Below are 21947 nucleotides of genomic sequence, written 5' to 3' on the forward strand. Positions count from 1 at the left end.
CTGTCCTCACCCCCTCACCACGCCCCGCTCCTCGCGGCCGACCAAGCGCCCACCGCCCGGGACACGAGCCCAGCCTGGAGACCTCCGGCGGGGCGGGGGCGACCCCTGGGCGGAGCCTGGGGTGGGGGCCGGCCCGGGCCGCCCCTCGACAGGTGGGGCGGCAGGGGGCGCAGGTGCGCCGGGCTCCCGCGAGCTGCGCTGGAGCTGCGCGGGAGCTGCGCGGGAGCTGCGCGGGAGCTGCGCGGGAGCTGCGCGGGAGCTGCGCTAGGCGGGCCGGGGGGTGGGCGGGGAGAGGCCGGGCGGGCCGACCCAGGCGCGGCTGGGGGCAGGGCTGGAGCGGGCGGGGGCGTTGGGGAGCCCGGGGGGAGGGAGGGCTGGGGACGAGAAGGGGGAACGGCCGGGGAGAGGCCGGGCAGGCTAAGGGGCGGGGCGCGGGGACCGGGGTGCGAACGTTGGAGGGGGCGTGGCGCGGCGGTGGGGGCGTGGCCTGGACGAACGGGGCGTGTCGGGGGTGTGGCCGGCGGGGGCGGGGCCGGCGGAGGGCGGGGCTGGGAGCGCGGCGGCCGCGGCGCCGGCGGGGCGGGGGCGAAGGCGGCTCAGTGCGGCCGCCCGGCAGGGCCGCGGGATGGGGCGGGTGCAGCTCTTCGAGGTCCGCCTGAACCACGGCCGCGTCGTCTACAGCCCGGGGGAGCCGCTGGTGGGGGCCGTGCGCGTGCGCCTGGCGGCGCCGCTGCCCTTCCGAGGTGGGCGCGGGGTCCGGGGAGGGCCGCACCTGCGGCGAGCGGGCGGCGCCCCGGAGCGGCCGAGCGGGCGCGGAGCGCGGGACCTCTGCGGCCGGGGGCTCTCGTCCGACCGGGGCGGGGAGGGCTGCGGGGCCGCCGGGCGGGCGGCGGGCCGCGGGGTGGGAGGCCGGCGCCGGGCGGGGCGGAGCAGGGAAGCGAGGGTGGCCCAGTCCTTCCGCATCTGCCCTTCCTGTCCTTCCGCCAAGGGGCGGCCAGACTCGGGGCCGCGGCTTCGAGCCCTTCTGGTTTGCCGAAGGCCGCTCTGACCTGGACCCGCGACGCCTCCGACCTGACTTTCCCTGTCGGGTCTCCGATCCACTGCGCCCCGCACCTGCGGGGCCCTCCCCTCGAGCCCGGCTCGCGCTCGCTTTCTCCCCCAGACACTCAGGCAGCCCCCCCGAGTGTGCGGGTCCCCGGCCGGGCCGCGGGGCCCTGCTGACACCCAGCCAGGCCCTGAGGGCTGAGAGGGTCTTGCTTATCCCCGCGCGCCGCAGGGCCCAACCCAGGGAGCATCTGGGACCCGAACCTGAGCCCTCCGATCCGGTCTCTCTGCTGGCGCAGACAGCTGGGACTTTGAGACCCGGGATCCGGTTGCTGCGGCGGCCCTTGCTAGGGCTCCCTGACGGCGCCGGCCTGGTCTGCTGCCTGAGGTGTGGACGGGGCCCTTTGGGGGACCTCACACCCGGGCGGTGGACGAGGACGCAGTCGGGGGCTGGGCCTCTTTCATGAGCCCCGCGCTAAGGGTGAGTGAGGCTGTGTGGCGTGTCTGTCCTGGGGTGCTTCTCTACCTCGGGGCTGATTGGCTAGAACCATAGCTGCAGGGGCTTCCTTCTGGACGCCCAGGCTCGCCCGTGGGGTTGACCAGCACATGGGGTGCCCCTGAGGACAGAGAGCCACTGTCCTCCTTTCTGGGCAGCTACTGCCTCATCCTGGACAGGTGGCCCCCCCCCCCCCCCCTTTTAATGTCTCCACACTTGGGAGTTTGGGGTTGAGTTGGTTGGGTAGGTGTGGTTGGCAGGGGCTCCGCGGCTGGTGCATCTTTTCTCTGGGGCACAAGCTGGTGGTGAGAGGTGAGTGCAGCCGGCGGGGCACAGAAAGGAGGGGCAGGCCTGAGGACAGACAGACCCTATGAGATCCCACGCGGAGCTCCCCATCTGGCCTGCTGACCGTCTGCTGACCTGTCGTCCCCCGTAGCTGGGGTCCAGGGTAACTATAGTGGAGGAGTGGCCCGAGCTGTGCACGACTAACCTGGGCTGGGCAGAGCCTTCCAGCCTCCACATGGTGGGTGGGATGTGGGTAAATGGACAGCTGGGTCGCAGCAGGCTGGAGACCCTGCTGACGGTCCTGACTGTAAGGTGCTCCCAGCGGAGCGGGGGCCTCGGGCCAGAGAGGGCTTTATCCAGGCTGCCCCCAGGGGTAGGCCGAGGGGTGAGAGAGGACAGGCTGAGTTTTTAATTTTGACTTTCATGTTGGTCTGTGGCTGTGCTGGGTCTTCACTGCCGCACGGGCTTTGCTCTGCTTGTGGCGAGCAGCGGCTGCGCCCTGGTTGCGGTGCTTGGGCTTCTCACTGCGGCGGCTTCTCTTGTTGAGGGGCACAGGCTCCGGGGGCACAGGCTCCAGGGGGCACAGGCTCCGGGGGCGCACGCTCCGGGGGCGCACGCTCCGGGGGCACACGGGCTGCAGCTCCCGGCCTCTAGAGCGCAGGCTCGGTAGTCACAGTGCTCAGGCTTGTTGCTCCGAGGCAGGGGGGATCTCCCTGGATCAGGCATCGAATCCTCGTCTCCCGCCTTTGCAGGTGAGCTCTTCACCAGATGAGCCACCAGGGAAGCCCCCATGGCTGTTTTTAACTTTCACCCAAAAGATACTTGTTGCGCTCCAGCATCCATAGGAGCAGGGCCCCTAGGGTTTCCTTCCTAAACGGAATCGTCCTAAAGGAAGTCAGTCCTGAATATTCATTGGAAGGACTGATGTTGAAGCTGAAACTCCAATACTTTGGCCCCCTGATGCGAAGAGCTGACTCAGGTGAAAAGACCCTGATGCTGGGAAAGATTGAAGGCAGGAGGAGAAGGGGACGACAGAGGATGAGATGATTGGATGGCATCACCGACTCAATGGACGTGAGTTTGGGTAGGATCCGGGAGTGGGTGATGGACAGGGACGCCTGCCATGCTGCAGTCCCTGGGGTTGCAAAGAGTCGGACATGACTGAGCGACTGAACTGAACTGAACTGAGCTCCTGCAACCAGCCAGTGATGCAGCAGGGAGGCCCCCAGCAGGACGTGGAGGCTGGGAGGCGGCAGGCCTCTAAGCACTTGGCTAAGGAGACTCCGTGTTGATCTGCAGTCAGCCCTGGGGGCTCATGTGGAAGACAGCTGGGGAAGGAGGTGCTTCCCTGGAGCCTGGGTCCAGCCCAGTCAGAGGGTCAGGCGGGGGTCAGGCGGGGCTGGCCTGTGTTCTGCTCTCAACAGGGGAGGGCGATGCCTGGACGACAGCAGCAGCCAGCCCCTGGCTCTGGCGACTCACTGCGCTCTCATCCTGGGCCAGAGGCCTTTCCCACTTCCCAAGGACCAACCCACGAGTCCTTGAGTCCCGGGAACACTGGGAGGTGGGCGTCGTCATTCCTCAGGTGTTACAGATTTGGAAACGGGACAGAAGGAAGCAGCTCTCCAGCCAGAGCTGCAGTGAGAGGGTGCGGCGGAAGCTGGGCCACCCAGGTCTGTGGGAGCTGGCGGAGGTGGGGACACAGAGATCGTCATGGTCAGATTGCAGGTGGTGCCTGGGAGGAGGCTGCTGGCAGGTGAGCGTGCTGGCTCAAGAAGTTCCAGAGGTCACTCTGGCACAGGATCCATGTGACGGTCCTCCTTGGAGGACCGAGGAGACCTGAGGCTCTCCCTGCGTCTCCACCGCTCCCCTGCGGAGGAGAGCACGCGCAGGGATGGGCCATCTGACCCCAGGCTGGTGATGGCTCCCACAGGCAGGGTCCCCGAAGAGGGCTCAGCCTGTTTGCAGAGGAGGCTGTGGCCCGATCATGGGGAAGGTTGAGCAGTTCATGCCCGCCTGGGATAACCAAGGGTCGGTCTGTTTTTCTGGGGCCAGGTGCCACCGTGGCTTGTTCACCTTAATGCTGGAGCTGGGTTCTGGCTGAGCATGTGCCTGGTCTATCCGCCCTGCTGTTGGACCTGGAGGCTGTGCCTAGCTGGTTTGCCGTTATGAGGAGCATTGCTGGGGGCGCCTGAGTAAACAGGGTGGGAGTCTAAGGGGAACTGCTGGGCCCTGGAACCTGTGTGTAAAATCTGCAGAGATCTGTCGGCTTCGCCTCCAGGCCCCCGTGTCGGCCGACAGTCTGACCGCCGTAAGCAAGGGTCTCTCTATTAGACCCGGCTGTAACCCGTCAAACATTTGCCAACCTGATGGGTTAGAATGGGAAGTCACCTGAGTTTCCTTGAGTTCTAGTGAGGTTAGACCGCTATTCCTTTATCTGCTGCTATGCGACAGTCACCCTTAAGTAGCACATCACCCCTAACCTCAGTGGTTTAAAGCAACCATTTTAACTCATGCTGTTGTGAGTCAAGATTTTGGGCCGAAGTCTTTGGGTGGTTCTTCAGCTCCGTGTCCATCCACTGGGGTCACTTGACAGTGCCCGGCCGGCACCAGGCCAGCGTAGGGACCACTGCGCTTCTTCCAGCATATTCTGCCGTCCCCAGCGTTCCAGGCCAGCCTGATTTGCCGGTGGGGGGGGACGCCTTCTCCACGGGGAGTTTCAAGCAGTACAGTGTCTGGACTCCGCTAGGGTGTCTTCCAGGCCGGCTTCCGCTTTTCTGTCTGTTCCTTGCTGCATCTCCTGGGCCGTGCTGGTCTGCAGGCGCGCTGCTGGTGTGCCTTCGGACTTCCAGAGGGAACAGTTCCAGGTCTGGCCCTCGGAGGGGATGGCCGGTGGAGCAGAGATGAGAAATTAGGGCTGAGGTCCTGGCAGTGACTCTGCGCTGGCATGGAGGCTGAGGCCAGTCACTGGAAGTGCCGACGGGGCGGAGGGGGAGCCAGGGGTTCGTGGAGGGCAGCCCAGCGCACTGTGGGTGACCCGCAGCAGGCCTGTCCCCTGTCAGCAAGGTGGGGCCCACCTGGGGAGCCGGGGACAGAGCTGGTGCCACTGCCTCCCCCAGCCCGGGCACTCGAGACACCGCCTTCTGCCTGGTGGCTACGTCAGGAAGGTATCAGATTCCGAGCTGCCTTCCTTCACTAATCCCTCAGTTCAGGGGAGGAAGGGCGGCTGGCAGACAGGCTAAATCTCTGGTCTTGACTCAGCTTGCAGGGAGAGGAAGGAAGGAGGGAGCCGTGGGGCTACCTGTCATTGTGTCCCCACCCCCTGGCCTGCGGGCCTCCAGCTGTGGTGTCCCCTCCGGTGACCAGCCTTGGCTGTGGCAGGTCCAGCCACAGCCTTCTGACTGAGGTAGTGGGCTCTGGACTGAGCAGTTTGAGTTCCTGAGCACGGCCTGGACAGGGGCAGTGACCTGCTGCCTGGTTCCTGTCTGTGGGCTTCCCCTGGGAGCAGAGGGAAGGCCCAGCCACCTCAATGCAGAAATCAGCGCTCCTGGGCAGTTCTGGACCAGGAGCCAAGGTGTCCCCACCCTCTGGCGTGCCAGACTGCTGGTCTCCTATTTTCTCAGGCGAGTCTGACCACATTCCTGCTGCATGAGGGCTAATAGGTAGCTTCCTGGTGCCTGGAGGGGTGCCTCCCAGCCTCACTGACATGCCTGTGAGGCAGCAGGAAGGTGGGGTTGAAGGTCAGCTGCCCCACCCGCCTCTGTTCACCAAAGGTTTCTTAAGCTTCCCTTGCAGGGAAGGGGTTTTCTAGGGTCTGGTGCAGGGTCAAGGGGCTGGGGTTTGCCCAGGGGTCAACTGGGTGACCGTCAGGGACTTCCTGTTCTGGACTGCAGGACGTGTGGAGCCCTGTGCCTCAGCACCCCGGCTCGGTGGGAGCACCGCGGGAAGTGGAAGAGGCAGGCAGTGTCCTCTGGAGGGCAGCCGGCTGCGCACTGGCCTTCCCAGAGCCTCGCTGGGTGATCCTGGGTCTCATCAGTCCTGCCTGAATGCCTATGCTGGGAGACCCTGGGTCTCATCGGTGCTGCCTGCTGGGAGACCCTGGGTCTCATCGGCGCTGCCTGCTGGGAGACCCTGGGTCTCATCAGTCCTGCCTGAATGCCTATGCTGGGGCTAGGGAGGGCCCCGCGCCAGCACCTGCCTGCGGCTCACACGGTCCCCGCCTTGCAGCCATCCGCGTGACCTGCACGGGGTCCTGCAGGGTGTCCAACAAGGCCAACGACTCGGCCTGGGCGGTGGAGGAGAGCTACTTCAACAGCGCCCTGTCTCTGGCCGACAAGGGTGAGTCTGGAACCCACCCCTCACCTCCTCCCACTGAGACGGGTCTGTCTGTCCCCCTACTTTCCCACCTGCCTCTGGCCTCCCCGTGGCTGGCCCGCCCTCTCCCGGGGTTTCTCTCTGTGGCAGGAACAGGGCACTGCCTGCTGGGGGCTTGGGGCTGAAGGGGCCAGTTCCTCCCAGGTTTGGACGGGTGCAGTGGGAGCTTGTCGGCTGCAGGGCCTGCTTCTGCCCTGGGCCCTGTGATGGCGCCTTGTCCCTTCTCCCCACCTCTCTCGTGTCCTCAGGGAGCCTGCCTGCTGGAGAGCACAGCTTCCCCTTCCAGTTCCTGCTTCCTGGTGAGAGCCCGCCCCGGCCCGGCGGTGGCAGTTGGTGAGGGCGGGTGGGAGGTGGGGGACAGTGGGACCTTAGCCCCCGCTCTCTCTCTAGCCACGGCTCCCACGTCCTTTGAGGGCCCTTTCGGGAAGATTGTACACCAGGTGCGGGCCACCATCGACACGCCACGTTTTTCCAAGGATCACCAGTGCAGCCGCGTGTTCTACATCTTGAGTCCCCTGAACCTGAACAGCATCCCAGACATCGAGGTGAGCCTGGGGCAGTGGCCTCCCGGGTGGCTGCCACCCTTGTCTGATGCCCTGTCCCCAGCGCAGGTGAGGCGGCCTGTGGAAGCAGCAGCCTCAGTTCTGAGCTGACCCTGGGGATCCTGTCTGCTCACACCCGCCAAACCCCTTCCCTGCTCTCCTCCCAAGCAACCCAATGTGGCCTCCACCACCAAGAAGTTCTCCTACAAGCTGGTGAAGACGGGCAGCGTGGTCCTCACGGCCAGCACCGACCTCCGAGGCTACGTGGTAGGGCAGGTGCTGCGGCTGCAGGCAGACATTGAGAACCAGTCAGGCAAGGACACCAGCCCGGTGGTGGCCAGTCTGCTGCAGGTCAGTGTCCCCATGGCTGCTGGGCCCCGTCCCCATGGGGCAGAGGAGGGGCGGGTGGCTGGCCTGCCCAGGCTCACACGCTGGCCCTTCCCCAGAAAGTGTCCTACAAGGCCAAGCGCTGGATTTACGACGTGCGGACCATCGCCGAGGTGGAGGGGGCCGGCGTCAAGGCCTGGCGGCGGGCTCAGTGGCAGGAGCAGGTTCTGGTGCCCGCCCTGCCCCAGTCCGCCCTGCCGGGCTGCAGCCTTATCCACGTGGACTACTATCTGCAGGTGGTAGGGATCAGGGGTGGGGAGGGAGGATGGGCCGCGGCCTGGCTCCTCACACGCACAACCTCCCTAGGTCTCCCTGAAACAACCGGAAGCTGTCGTGACGCTCCCGGTCTTCATCGGGAACATCGCTGTGAACCACGTCCCACTGAGCCCCTGGCCAGGCCCCGGCCTGGTAGTACCCTCGGCGCCGCCCCAGGAGGAGGCGGAGGCTGTGGCCAGTGGCCCTCACTTCTTCTCGGATCCTGTCTCTCTCTCCACCAAGAGCCACTCCCAGCAGCAGCAGCCGCATGCAGCCCTTGGCTCTGTGCCCCACGGTGCCCCAGAACCCCGTCCTCAGGATGGCAGCCCTGCTCCGCACCCTCTGCCACCTCCCTTGTGCATCTCCACAGGTGCCACTGTGCCCTACTTTGCAGAGGGTTCTGGAGGTCCGGTGCCCACCTCCAGCACCCTGATCCTCCCCCCGGAGTATAGCTCGTGGGGCTACCCCTATGGTGAGTGGGGGCCTGGGGCCTGGCGGGGAGGGAGTGCCCCGGGCCCTGTGCAGACCTGGCTGTCTCCCTGCAGAGGCCCCGCCGTCCTATGAGCAGAGCTGTGGTGGTGTGGACCCTGGCTTGACCCCGGGGAGCTGACCCCACGCCAGCTCCTCTGGACGGGCGGCCCTCTGCCCTGGGACGGGGCGCCCAGGACCTCGTGCCTTCACTCCTGGCCTGGCCCGGCCCACTCAGGACCCGCTGCTGCCCGCTCTTCCCGCGGCCTCTACCTCTGGACCAGCCTCTGCCCCGGCCAGCCTCCTCAGCTCCCCAGCAGTCGGCCTCTCCCAGGGGGTTGAGGCCTAGAGAGACGCGGTGTAAATAAAGTGCTTCGTTTGTAGCGCTGGGCACAGTGCCTGTCGGGGCCCTCCTCTGTGGGGTCTGTGTTTCCCGCCAGCAGCGGGTATCGGGCTGCCCAGGCGGCTCCAGCGGTAAGGAACCACCTGCCAGTGCCGGAGACCCAAGAGGCCATGGGCTTGATCCCTCGGTTGGGAAGATCTCCTAGAGGAGGGCGTGGCAACGCATTCCAGTATTCTTGCCTGGCGATTCCCACGGGCAGAAGGGCCCGGTGGGCTAGTATACAGGGTCGTGAAGAGGTGGCTGCCCCGGACCTGGGGGGTGTGCCCAGCCCCTCCCGCTGGACACGCCCCTCGTCGCCGCGCCTCTCCCCGGGTCCGCCCACCCGCCTTTCCATGCAGGACACGCCCCTCTTTGGCCCCACCCTCGCCATCCGTGCCCCGTCTTTCCTCTCTGGGTCACTTATACTTCCGGGCGTCTTGGTCCAGACGGTGGCTGTTGGTCGCTTCGGGCTAAGCAGCAGTGGCGATTAACAAGGGCTGGGGCTGGCGTTTGGCCTCCCGGTTCTACTTCAGGACGTGACTTCGGAGGCAGCTTACATGTCTGGAGCCTCAGCGTTAACTTAAAGTGGCTTTGTGATAAGGCGAGAAGGCCACCCCTGTTCCATTTTGTTAGCACCAATCACTCCAGGCAATGCAGTTTAGACCTCATGCGCAAGAGGAAATCCAGTCAGGGTGAGGCTTCCCCAAGTCCCTTGCCCTCAAAATCTGTCCCTGTTGGCACCACAGCCAAGTCTCAGTTCGGAGGGGTTCAGCTTCTCCACTCGCATCCATGTGTGAACACACAAGCCTGCTCCCGAGGTCTGCAAAGGACTGTCGTCTAGGATGCAAGGAACCCAGGGACAAATAAAAAGGCAGGGTTTCCCAAAGAGGCATTCTGCAGAGTTCCAGAGCACCTGTAAAAGTCTTGCAGGGCCAGGATCCTGGCGTGCTTTGGGAGACCCTGGAGGTGGTGTTATGACTTCAGGTTCAAAATCCAGCTCTGCCGTGTGGTGAAGGAGTCACTTTGGCTAGGTGTGCCAGTTAACTATGATAAGCTCATGGGACTATAAGGGGACAAGTCGAGTGCCTCCCCCCGCCCCCCCCAGAACATGAAAGAGGTTTATTTCTTGCACATTTAATAGTCCGGAGATGGCACAGCTGTCATTCTCAAGTCGGGGGCGACACCTCTGTTCAGGCTGGTTCAGGCGGGCAGTTCTGCCATCCGGGTTGCCAGGCTTGCACCTCCCACTTTCTGGGGGACAGCAGTATCGATTTTGCAAATCCCACTGGCCACCCTACCTGGGAATGTGCAGGCAGCCATGTACCCTAAAACCTGACTCTATTTGTGGGACAAGGAGAAAATGCACACTGGAGAAGAGCACGAAGCATGCTGCAGGCAGGGTGGCCTGTGAAAATCCGCTAGAAGCTGCAGCCTCACGGTCGAGACTGCCTGTTTCAAATCCCATCTCTGCTTCTTGACAGTCGTGTAACGTGGAAGGCACCCCCACCCCCTTTTATCTTGCACACCGACAAGACCGTGGATAAAAATGATGTCCACCTCTCAGGACTGACCTGATAGTCACAGGGACAAAACATAATGCGTCATCAGTGAGCAGGGATAATACTAGCCTAGGGTGGGTTGGGCTGACCCTGAAAAATGGGAGCATTGCCTACTTCTGACACATTCATTTACGGTCGATATTTGCCTGGTAAGAGACTTTCTCCCACATCTTAACTCTTTTCTTCTTTGAACAAATATTTGCCTCCTGCCTGCCAAACATTGTTCTCGGTACTAGGGCACACCAAACAAAAATCCCTGACCTTTGGGACTTGAATTCTAGTGGGGAAGACAGACAATATGGCAATGGAATGCTACGGAGTGAAATAAGGAAGTTTTGGGGTGCAGTAGTATTTTTAAGCAGGTGCAAGGATACACTTCCCTGAAGAGGTGGTATTTAGGACCTAAGGATTGTCAACAAGTGAGATAGCTGAGAAAAAAGTGTTTCAGAGAAGGGGCAGACTAGGGCCCAAGGCAGGAGTGGAGACGGAGATGGCATCAGAGAGGCAGGTGTAGGCGAAGGCTAGCTTGGCTGTGCAGGCCAGAGGACAGCCCTGAGCCGCCTCTCCTGAGGCTCCAGACAGTGCTTGGGGTTCCCGGCCTGTCAGAAGTTGGCTTAGGTCGCCCCCCACCCCCTAAACCTGGGGAAGGCTTCCTCGGTACTTAGGGTCGTCCGCTGCCTCCTCTGCAGCTGTGGGTCCTCTCAATGCCAGATTTCCTCGAGACTGAACCCTCACAGCCCCGAGGCTCAGACTCAGATTAGCTTCTGACTTGGGACCTCCTCAGTTCCTGTCGTGCAGCCCGGCCAGAGAACCGCAATTTCAGTCTGAGTCTTCCCTCAACTCCCAAGGGATGGAAGAAACGGGTGGAACCATGCGGAGCGGGTGGCCCAGGCCAGTCTGTGCGGCGCTGTCCAGTGAAGGCTGCTTGGGTGCGCGGGAAAGGTCTCACCCTGTGCATAGCTGGGTGGCCTGCAGGAAGGCTGGGGTGATCCGAGAGGCTGCCCAACCGGGACCACCTCCACACTGGAGAATCCCACTTCCCTTGTATAAGCCAGGCATTTTCCTTAACCAGAGCGCCCTCCAAAGAGACAATTCCCCCCCCCCCCCCCCCCCCCCCGCAATGGGACACTGTCCCCAGCCAAAGCGCAGCCGTATACGGGGCATCTTCCTGAATCAGAGCATCTTCCCCCGAGTCCGGAAATGCCCCCGGCCGAGCACCGGCGCAAAGGCATTCACACTAACTGAGACGCCTCCCGCAAGGCAGCACCGCCAACGAGGGCAGCCCTCCCCAGGGGGCGTTCATCCCTCCCGCTCAGGGCCGCCTTCGCGGTCAGGACAGGCGCGCCCCGCCACCGGAGCACCCCCGGCCCGGAGCCGGGCCCTTCTCCCTAACCGGACGCAGCCGCAACTGGGGCACCCCTCCCACCCGTGCACAACCCCCTGCGCGGGCACCGCCCTAGGACGCAGGCCGGGGTCCGCCTTCTGCGAAGGCCGACGGAACCGATGTGTGTCCGGGGTGAGAGGTCAGGGGTCCTTCCGCACCCCCGGCCGGCCCGCCAGCGCGCCTACGCAGAGCGAAAGGGGACCGCGCGGGCACGAGGACCGCGACGGGCCGGCGTCCGGAGCCGCGCCGACCCCGGAAGCCCGCTCCGCGCGGCCCCGCCCCCGCGGCCGCCGCCCGCCCGGTTCCGGCCCGCACGGGCCCGCGCGGCGGCCGCCGCTGCCGGGCCGCAGCGCGCAGGCGCGGGGGCGCGCGCAGGCGCAGACGCGCGCGGCCGGCCCCGCCCCGCCCCGGGCCGCGAGGGGCGGGCGGGGCGATGGCGCGCGGGAGGGGCGGGGCCACGCTGCGGGCCCGGGCCATGGCCGCCGCCGATGCCGAGGTGAGGAGCGGGCCGGCGGCGGGCGCGGGCGGCGCGGGCGCGGCGGGGGCGGCGCGGGCCGGCGGGCCGGGCGCGGCGGGCGCGCGGGCAGGGGCGCGGGGCGCGCGGGCGGGCGCCTCCCCGCCGCCGCCGCCGCCGCCGCCGCCGCCGCGCCTCGGGCCGAGGCCGGGCCGAGGCGGCCGGGCGTCCGGGCCGCGCTGCGCGGGGCGCGCTTTGTGCGGGCGGGCGGGCGGCGCGGGGGCGCGGGGAGGGCCGCCGCCCGGCGCGCCGCGACCCCGGGCCTCGGGCCGCGACCGGGAGCTCCGCGGGAGGGGCGGAGGACAAAAGGGAAAGTGGGGCGAGCCCGCCAAGTTGGCGGCGCGGGCGACGCGAAGCCGTGCGCTCCCGGCGCCGCTCCTGCGCCCGCTGACCTTTCACTTTGTTCCGGGGAGGATGGCTGGGTCTTGAAGGAAAAGTTGGCCGGGCCGGCGCTCTTCTCCCCGGACAAAGCTGCCGGCTCCGTGGCTGTCAGGAGTACGGTCGCACGACTTCGGTGGATTTCCAGGCAAACCGCTCACGCGGGCTTTGGATGTAAAAAGTTGCCCTCCCTTTGTTAATGTTTCTGGCCTCCCGTTTGCTCGCTCTCGAGAATAGTTTTCCCTGGCTCGTGGCAGCAGAGAAAGCAAACTCTAAGATGGGCCACTAGCTTCCCGCAGAAGGGAGAAGCCGGCGGGAGGCGGTGTTCCTTGGGGAAAGGCAGGAACGGCGCTATCCGGGCTGACACGAGGGACCAGTTTGGAAGAAAGTGATGACCTAGCAGTTTCTCTGTGGAATGACTCCAGGTTTTCTGTGTAGTAAGAACCGCGGGGACTTCTAAAGATCAGGAAGCCAAGGTGTGTGACGAGGCTCTGTTACAGTAGTCTGGTGTGTAGGACCTGCACTTCTATCCAGGTAATGCACAGTCTTTTAACGTTTCTTTATTTCTCTCTCGCATTTTTGGTGGGTGTGGATGTAAGTAACCTGAGAACGTGCGAGAAAGTTCTTGAGTTCAACGTGAAGAGTGTCTGTTAGCACCTGCAGCACTCAAGGAGTGTGTTAGGCTGAGCAAAACGGAAAAGGTGAATTAGATAGCCGCCGGTCACTTGCAGGAGAGAAGAGGAGCAGTGATCGCGGTACCGCTTGAGCATCCTCTGGGTCCCAGGCACTGCAGGCCCTTAGGTGAGTCCTCTCCCGCTTTCTCTGCTCTGTGCAGTTGGTGCTGCCGTTTCCTGTTTAACTGGCATGGGAAGCGAGATTTGGGGCGATTGGGTGACTTGGCCCAGCCAGTTATCCAGTAAGCCCTTGTTTGGTGTCTGGCACATAGTAGGTTTTTAATTAGTAATTGGTGAACACATTGGCCCAGACGTCACTGATTCCACAGGCAGCCTTGACTAGAGGGCTTGCCTGAGCCAGTGGCAGTGACAAGCCTGTGTTTCCTAAGCCCTTACCTCTGTCCAGCCCTGCCTTAGCTGCCTGAATTCCCTCACTGAAGTCTGACAGTCATCTTTGAGGTGGGTACAGTTACATGCCCGTTGGCACAGTAGGGAACAGGCACGGTGAAGCCCCAGGGCACAGCGCTTGTGCAGAAGACGGATGCAGTGGTGGCTGCAGAGCCCCGTGGGCTGTGTCTGTGGTGGTCCCTTTAAGCTGACGAAAGCTCGGCTTCGGTGGGTGGTCCTCAGTGCTTCTTGTGGAGGTGGGAGGGACTGCTGGACAGTGGCTAGGCATGGGGTCAGGTGTCGCCACTAACTCAGGGAAATGGGCACTGTGTCAGGGTTCTCTAACGGCCAGATGATTACGCCGGAAGGTGGGCATTTGGAATTTATCTGCCTGCATGCTTGCTTTTTCTTCTTTCCTCGACCTGGAAAAAGGTCACTTTTTCACACTGAGGAGAGGCCCCCCGTTTTGTGGATTTTGAAACGCGCTTTTGGAATTTGTCTTCCGTTCTGTGGATTACTGAGTGGGTGCTCCTTCGGTTTAGTGTGTGTTCAGGGTCACCTCAGGCTTTTGACCCAGCAAGATGCTGCCTTTCAGCAGGAGGGCCTTCCCAGGAAAATCCTCTGCGTTTCTAGCAGGGTGGCTGCTGCGAGTCTCTTCTCTTGTGTTTCTTAAGAGATATGCACACGTGCATGGTTGAAAGTCAGGTAGTGCCTGAAGGTGGCAAAGAAGCTGCGTCCCCTCTAGAGGCAGCGGCCCCTTGACTCTCTGTGGCATTTACCTTATGGGGCTTCCCTGGTGGCTCAGCTGGTAAACAGTCTGCCTGCAGTGTGGGAGGCTTGGGTTCGATCCCTGGGTTGGGAAGATCCTCTGGAGAAGGAAATGGCCACCCATTCCCTGGCCTGGAGAATTCTGGTTCGCAGAGTCGACACGACTGAGCGGCTTTCCCTTTCACTTTGTGTCACTAAGCAATACGCTTGTGTTGTCTTATCTTTTCTCACCAATTTTCTGGGTAATCTGCTGGCTCCCGCTGAGGTTTCAGTTTTCTTGTACTCTCTCTGGTTTAGGTAACGCACAGTTGTGGTGAAGTCCCTGTCAGGATCTTCGGGTGGTTGTTGTGCCTTGCTGAGCTGGACGGTGGACCACACACAATTCGATCTCTTTCCTTGTACAGACATTTTTATTTCCTTGGAATTAATGATCGCTTGACTTTTCACTTGCCTGATTCCCTAGGTGTGCAGTGTGTCCAGCTGTGGCTCATTCTGTAAAGTGCTCCTTAATTTAACCTGTTACCCCTCAGCCTTGGCGGCTCAGCAGCCCTCGCCACAGCGCTCCAGCCCAGCCGAGGGCCTTGGCCTTGTTTCCGGGCCTGCACGCCGGCCGCCGCCGCCCTGGGGCTCTGCCCGCCTCCTTGCCTCTGGCCCTCCCTGTGCGCCCACTTGTTTGAGGCGGTGAGCAGTCTGCAGGAGCTTCCCGGTAAGTAGTTGCTGGGACCAAGACTTTGGGACTTGCCTGTCTGAAAGTGCTTCCATTCTGCCGCCGCACTTAAAGAGTCAGTCTGGCTGGGCTTGGCGTCTCAGTATCTCATAGTCTTTGTTGTTGCTGTTGAGAACTCTGTAGTTTGATTCTTTTTTTTTTTTTGGCTGCACTGTATGGCTTGTGGGATTTTAGTTCCCCAACCAGGAATTGAACCCAAGTCCTCCACAGTGAGAGCCTGCAGTCCTGACTGCCGGGGAACGCGCCAGCCTGGTTATTAATTGTTCGTAAGCATATCCCCACATCAAACCTTCAGGATCCTTGTGTCCTTGATTTTCCTCGTTTTCATGAAATGCCTTCATTGTAGTGCGTTTTCATTCACCTTGCAGAGCACTCAGTAGGCCTGGGATCTGGGGACCGAGGTCCTTGAATTTACAGGAGTTTTTGTGTTATGTGTTTGAGATAGTTCTCTACCAGCTCTCTTTTTCCAGTTTCTTTGAACGTTGGACCTCCTGTACTTCATATTCTAATTTTTAAAATCTTTTCATCATATCTTGATCTTTTTGTTCTTTCTGAGAGTCTTTTTGACAATTTTCCGATTTGTTAAAAATCTTTAACTTCTTTCATGTTATCGTGTTCTTTCCTGTTTTTTTGTTCCTTTTTAAATACCTCCTGTTCTTGTTTTGTGTATACAGCATCTTTGCTTATCTCTTAATTTCGGTTTTTAAAACTACAGGTAAGATTCTGGAAGCTAAAGAGACTGCTCCCTGCGCGTCTTCTGTTTGCCGTGCCCTCCTCTTTGCGCCCGTGTGCCCTGGTTTCTTTCTTTCGTGCTGGAAGCCCTCTCCCAGTCTCTGGTGCTCCTTGGCTGATTACTCGTCCTTATGAATAAAATACTAAAAATGGAAACCTGAGTTACCGGGGGGCTTGTTTCCTTGTTGCTCTCACTGGAGGGTGATGACTAATGTTTTTTGTTGGCTCTTCTCCAAACGTTGCTGTCCTCTGGTTTAGTTGCCTTAGAGGGGAGCCTTCTGTCTGCCTGGTTGGATGGCTGTTGGAGCCAGATTAAGGGGCAGGGAGGCAGGGAGGGGCTTCCCTTTGCCTGACGCCCCTGCTTTCCCTGAGGCATCCACCGCTGCCTCTGCTTGTGCCGCTCACACCAAGCGCGGTGCCGTCTGGTGCCCGTGGCTGTGCAGACGTGCTCGTCTGAGTGTGCGGAGGGGCTGCGGGCTGTACTTGGAGCCTCGCGCCGCACCCCTTCTCAGACCCTTCCCACAGCTCCGCCGGCCAGCCTGCCCCTTGGCAGCGGGTCCCCCTCCTCTGCTCTGGGGAGTGGCTCCGGCTCCTTCTGCCTCCGTCCTCTTCCCAGCCATGCTGTGTAGCGGTTCCAAGTGTCTCCTAGGTGGGGTGCATGTTTCTCTTTCCTGTTCTTGTCTTTGGCTGGTCTTTGATAAGAGAAGGAGTGGGGCGTCTGTTCTGCATCCAGCAACCAGAAACATTTACAGTCAGTCTTGAGAAGTTCCACCTGCACTAACAGCACCGCTGTCCTGCGGAAAGGGCTGCCCGTCTCGGGTCCTCCTGTGCAGGTTGCGGCTCTGGGTCATCACAGAGGTTGGCACGGGCAGTGCACGTAGCCCAGCCCCGAGGCCCAGAAGGGCGTCTGTGGGTAGCTTAGCTGTTGGAGACCCCACCGTGGTCAGCGCTGCATTAGGGCCAGAGCCCTGCTTCCTGCCTCGGCTTCCCGTTGTATCACAAAGCCGGTTTGTATATTTGACCACGTTTTAATGGAGTTCGCCTTCTAGAATAATTTAGCTTATGGGAACCATAGTTTGGGCTCTCCTCTTTAGGAACGTTATGTTCTCTGCCTTTCATTGGACTTTCCACGTGTGATGGATGCCGCTGTCTTGGTGGGCGGGCGGTCTGGGTCCAGCTGGCCTTGCTCCCAGCGGACCACACAGGCAGTGGCGAGGGGGGCCCAGTTGTTCCGGCTTCGCAGGTGTGCTGCAGAGGGCATCAGCTCCAGAGCTGCCCACTTGCCGTCCCACTTTACTTAACTTCTGGTATTTTCCTTTATTAAAACAGAAACAAAAAACTCTTCAGTGGTTTTGGATTTTAAAGAACAAAAATTGAAGTGGTTCTTTTAACTCTTCGAAGGTGGCATTTCCTATATAAGTCACTTTGCCACTAACATAACTGTCAGCTGATATTTTACTTTGGAACAGTTTTTGGACTGCTTTCTGCATCCCACTTTTAATGGATTTGTAAGTTCTGATCAGGGTGTGTTTAAAGTGCTCTTTCCAAGGGGTCTGTAGGCAGTGCTGAGCCCTGAGGTGCTAGTCTAGACACTGTGTAAGAGGATATGCAAGTTTATGAGGTTGGTGTCTGATTTCACAAAATTTAACAGTGTAACAGCAAATACCAAACAGGAAGTGAGGTGGAGTCAGTTGAGAGTAAACAAGAAAAGGCCTGGCTGTGTGCTGCTTGCTGGAGGCAGACTTGGTTGGGAGAAGCTCCTTGAGGAAGACGAGCTCGCCTAAGGTCCTAAGGAGGTGAGATGTGAAATGCAAGGGCAAAGTTCGGCTGTACATCTCGGAAGGAAAAAAAAATAGGCATTTTAGCAAAGTTAGAAAAATACCACTGTAACGGCAGAAAGCGAAGAGGAACTAAAGAACCGCTTGATGAGGATGAAGGAGGAGAGTGAAAGAGCCGGCTTAAAAGTAAGCATTAAAAACACTAAGGTCATGGCATCCGGCCCCACTGCTTCATGGCAAACAGAAGGGGAAAAGGTGGAAGTAGCGACAGATTTCCTCTTCTTGTGCTCAGAATCGTTGCGGACGGTGACTGCAGTCAGGAAACCAGAAGACGGCTGCTGCTTGGCAGGAAAGCTCTGACAAACCTCGACAGCGCGTTGAGAAGCAGACACATTACTCTGCCGACCAAGGTCGGTATAGTCAAGGCTCGGCCTTTCCTGTGGTCACATACGGTGGTGAGAGCTGCGCTGTAGAGAAGGCAGAATGCCAAAGAACTGATGCCTTTGAACTCTGGTGCTGGAGAAGACTCCCGAAAGTTCCTTGGACAGCAAGGAGATCAAACCAGTCAGTCTTAAGGGAAATCAACCCTGAATGCTCGTTGAAAGGGCTGATGCTGAAGCTGAAGCTCCGGTATTTTGGTCATCTGATGCAGACAGCCATCCCATTGGAAAAGTCCCCGATGCTGGGAAAGATTGAGGGCAGAAGGAAGAGAGGGCATCAGAGGATGAGATGGCTGGAAGACACCACTGGTGCAATGGACGTGAACTTGGGCAAACTTGAGGAGATGGTGAGGGGCAGGGAGGCCTGGCGCGCTGCAGTCCCTGGGGCCGCAGCACGTCTCACAGGACTGGGCGACTCAGCAGCAATAGCAGCTACAAGAGAAGCTGAGGCCTGGAAGCACGCGGGTGCCGGACGCTTGCCGTCTGTTTGCTTCTGGTCTGAGTGTGCGAGTTTGTGCCTCGAGTGGTGGTGATCCGTGAGTGTGTGTCGTGAGCACTTCCCTTTCACAGACCATCTCGTGGGCTTGTGCCGCTTAGCGTTTTCCGTAGCCAGGCGGTGCTTGTTCTGTAGACAGCCCAGCTTCCTCGGCTATGAGCTGGGTGGGTCTGCAGCCTTTGTTCACGGTGATATTACTGGTCAGAAGGGGCGAGCGGCATGAGCTGAAGCTGGACAGGCGGGGGCTGGGTCATTGAGGGCCTTGTCACTGTGGTGACATGTTGGTGGTCTCCGGAGTGCTGTAGACATCAGCGGGGGATTGTTTTAGGAACTCATGTTTTAAAAAGACGACCCTGGCTGCTGGGTGAAGAGTGGCTGGGTGAAAGCTGGAGGGGAGCAGGGGGCCAGTGAGCACGCTTGGCCCCGGGGTGGGTGGAGTCCAGGCACATGTGTTTGAGTTTGTTCTGAGTAGATGAGTAGGTTTCATGGTTTGATTCTAGAAGTATGGAGTGAGACACCCCCCTCTCCTGTCCGCCAGGAACTCGGTCCTTCTCTTGGCAGGCCACCAGAATTGCAGTTACTGTGTATGCAGACACGTGCACACGTCGATACGCTAGAACTTCTGTTGTGGACCTTTTTCCGACCTGCTCAGATGTAGACGTGGCGGTCAGACACACCCCATGTTCCTGTCCCCCGAGTCAGCTGTCGTCTCCTCATGAGCACCCCCGAGTCCATCCTTAAGTATTTTTAAGCAGTTCTTAGCTGTATCTCATATGTGACTCTTTCAGTTAGAGCAAGTATTCTTTCAGGCAGTAAACGCTCAGTCACTGATCGGATTTCTCATTTCAAGTTGGGGACAAAACATGGCCTCTTCTTTACGCCTGTTCAGTCCAGTTCAGTCCAGTCGCTCAGTTGTGTCCGACTCTTTGCGACCCCATGAGTCTCAGCACGTCAGGCCTCCCTGTCCATCACCGTCTCCCGGAGTTCACTCAGATTCACGTCCATCGAGTCTGTGATGCCATCCAGCCATCTCATCCTGGGTCGTCCCCTTCTCCTCCTGCCCCCAATCCCTCCCAGGATCAGAGTCTTTTCCAATGAGTCAGCTCTTCGCATGAGGTGGCCAAACTACTGGAGTTCCAGCTTTAGCATCATTCCTTCCAAAGAAATCCCAGGGCTGGTCTCCCTCAGGATGGACTTGTTGGATCTCCTTGCAGTGCAAGGGACTCTCAAGAGTCTTCTCCAGCACCACAGTTCAAAAGCATCAATTCTTCGGCGCTCAGCCTTCTTCACAGTCCACCTCTCACATCCATACGTGACCACAGGAAAAACCATAGCCTGGACTAGACGGACCTTAGTCGGCAAAGTAATGTCTCTGCTTTTGAATATGCTATCTAGGTTGGTCATAACTTTCCTTCCAAGGAGTAAGCGTCTTTTCATTTCATGGCTGCAGTCATCATCTGCAGTGATTTTGGAGCCCCCCAAAATAAAGTCTGACACTGTTTCCACTGTTTCCCCATCTATTTGCCATGAAGTGATGGGACCGGATGCCATGATCTTCATTTTCTGAATGTTGAGCTTTAAGCCAACTTTTTCACTCTCCTCTTTCACTTTCATCAAGAGGCTTTTTAGCTCCTCTTCACTTTCTGCCCTAAGGATGGTATCATCTGCATATCTGAGGTTATTGAAATTTCTCCCGGCAATCTTGATTCCAGCTTGTGCTTCTTCCAGCCCAGCGTTTCTCATGATGTCCTCTACATGGAAGTTGAATAAGCAGGGTGGCAGTATGCAGCCCTCTGCACTCCTTGTCCTTGGACCAGGGGTTGCACCCGCGTCCCCTCCTTTGGCAGGCACTTTCTTAGGGTGGTCCTGGTCCCCACATGCTTGGCAGTTGTGCTGCTGAGACGCTTTTGGAATGTGCCTCTGTAAACTTTTTCCTGCTGGGGCATGTTCTGTCCCTTTATCTGGTGGGTGATGCCCCACTGTAGGGGTGAGCCGTGTTCTGTTCATGCATTGACCCGTTGCCCCTGTTCTTTGCTGTGGTGACTAGCACTGCCACGAACGGTCATGAACAAGTGTGTGTGTGGATGTGTGTGCTTGTTCTGGGTGTCTGTCGAGGAGCAGAATTGCTGGGCGTGGGGTCACTCTGGGTAGGAACCGCTCGCCTGTGCTACACAGCAGCTGTGGCACCGTCATTGCTGTCAGCAGTGTGCGAGGCTCGCTGCTTCTCCACGTGCCTGCAGACACTTGCTGTTAACTGTCTCTGATCACGGCCACCCTGTTGGATTTGGTGGGGGTTCTCACGCTGCTACTGATTTGGGTTTCCCCGTTTGTGTTATCTTCTTCACAAAAATATCTGCAGAAATCTTTGCCCATTTCAATTAGATTGTTTCCGTGGCGAGTGGTAAACGTTTCCTATACACTAAAGACTATGGATACAAACCCCTTATTGATAAACGACTAGGAAACGCTTCCCTCCATTTTGTAGGTATCTTCTTGAAAAAGTGTGTATTTGTGGGTGCGCTGGGCCTTTGCTGCAGCTCAGGGGCTTCCCCTGGTGTGGTGAGCAGGGCTCCTCTCTGGTGCACGTGTGGACTCTGTATCGCAGTGGCCTCGCTCGTGGACTCTGCATCGCAGTGGCCTCGCTCGTGGAGCACAGGCGGTAGGCACGTGGGCTCGGGAGTGTGGCTCCTGCGTTTAGCTCCCCGGGGCACGTGGACTCTTCCAGGACCGGGGGCCGAGCCCACGTGTTCTGCGTTGGCAGGCGGACCCCGACGCTGGGCCAGCAGGGCAGCCCCTTGAGAGGGCTCCTTGAGGTGCAGGTGGCTTCGCTGTTGCGGGAGGTGAGTCTGTGTTCCCTCCCTTTGCTGCCTCTCTCTGGTGGCGTGTCTGGGAGCCCATTGCCAGATCCATGGTTAGGACGTTAGCGCTGCGCTTTCCTCTGAGTTTAATGTTGTAGTTTTAAGGCTTATACTTTGGTCTGGGATCCATTCTGACTTACATGCTGTGCATGGTGTGAGGGAGCGTGTCCAACCTTATTCTTGGCCAGTGGAGATGCAGCTGTCCTAGAACCAGTGGTTGGAATCCTCCCCCAGGATTGTCTGGACACCTCTGCTGTGAGTTGGCGGGCCACAGACGTTGGGACTCCTTTCTGGACTCTGGTTGTTCACTGGTTTGTATGTCAGTGCCGCACCGTCTTGCATACTGCACCTTGGAAGTGTGGGTCCACCAGCTCGGTTCTTGCTCCTCTGGGTCCCTTGCAGTCCCGTGTGAGTTTTAGGGTGAGCTTGTCCACAGATGCAGAAGGCCTCCCGTGAGTTCTGTAGGGATCGCCTGGACTTGGTGGTTCACGTCAGGGAGCACTGCTCGCTGATACTTAGTCTGATAGTCCGTGAACACAGCGCGTCTTTCCGTCTGTTTAGGTCTTTATCTTCTTCCAGTCTTTTTTTTTCCTCAGGTTAGCTAAATTTATGTCAGTTTTATCTCTTCAAAGAATCAGCTTTTGATTTTGATGACAGTCTCCGATTTTCTTCTCTAGTTTTGTCTGGGGGGAGGTGGGCGGTTGCCGTGCAGCATGTGGGATCCTAGCTCTCCGGCCAGGGACCGAAGCCGTGTCCCGGACACGGGAAGCTCGGGGTCCCGACCAGTGGACCGCCAGGGAACCCGGTCGGTTTTGGTAGCCTCTATTTTCGAAGTTTCACTCCGACCCTTGTTACTCCTGCCTCTTTCGGGTCTAGCTTGCCCTTGGTGGAATTGTCTTTACGTGTGTAACATGTGACGTGTAGGGGTCAGGGCCCCTCACCCCGTGTGTGGCTGTGCGCGGGCACAGCGCCATCTACTGGGAAGGCCACCCTGTGCTCCTCGTAGCCCACGGCCGCCTTGG

General features: G+C 59.7%; 2 protein-coding genes across 4 annotated transcripts in view; both read left to right on the forward strand.

Annotated features, from left to right (window-relative positions):
- The first annotated feature begins 617 nt into the window (after positions 1-617).
- On the forward strand, positions 618-8224 carry ARRDC1 (arrestin domain containing 1). 2 transcript variants are annotated; one of them, XM_052648908.1, is made up of 8 exons: positions 618-743; positions 6050-6160; positions 6445-6495; positions 6587-6741; positions 6907-7089; positions 7185-7361; positions 7432-7852; positions 7926-8224. In XM_052648908.1, exons 1-8 carry the CDS (start codon positions 626-628, stop codon positions 7988-7990), a joined length of 1281 nt encoding a protein of 426 aa, XP_052504868.1. In that variant the 5' UTR covers positions 618-625; the 3' UTR covers positions 7991-8224. The 2 variants fall into 2 exon arrangements, with proteins under 2 accessions (XP_052504868.1, XP_052504867.1); XM_052648907.1 differs by having other exon boundaries at positions 7432-8224.
- Positions 8225-11648: 3424 nt separating this feature from the next.
- The window catches only part of EHMT1 (euchromatic histone lysine methyltransferase 1), a 110851-nt gene continuing 100552 nt past the window's right edge, over positions 11649-21947 (forward strand). For both annotated transcript variants that reach the window (XM_052649717.1, XM_052649718.1), the window contains exon 1: positions 11649-11669. In XM_052649717.1, the coding sequence (XP_052505677.1) occupies positions 11649-11669 (21 nt within the window). The remainder of the gene's footprint in view (positions 11670-21947) is intronic.

This window comes from Budorcas taxicolor, chromosome 11, assembly GCF_023091745.1.
Source record: "Budorcas taxicolor isolate Tak-1 chromosome 11, Takin1.1, whole genome shotgun sequence".
Classification (NCBI taxonomy): domain Eukaryota; kingdom Metazoa; phylum Chordata; class Mammalia; order Artiodactyla; family Bovidae; genus Budorcas; species Budorcas taxicolor.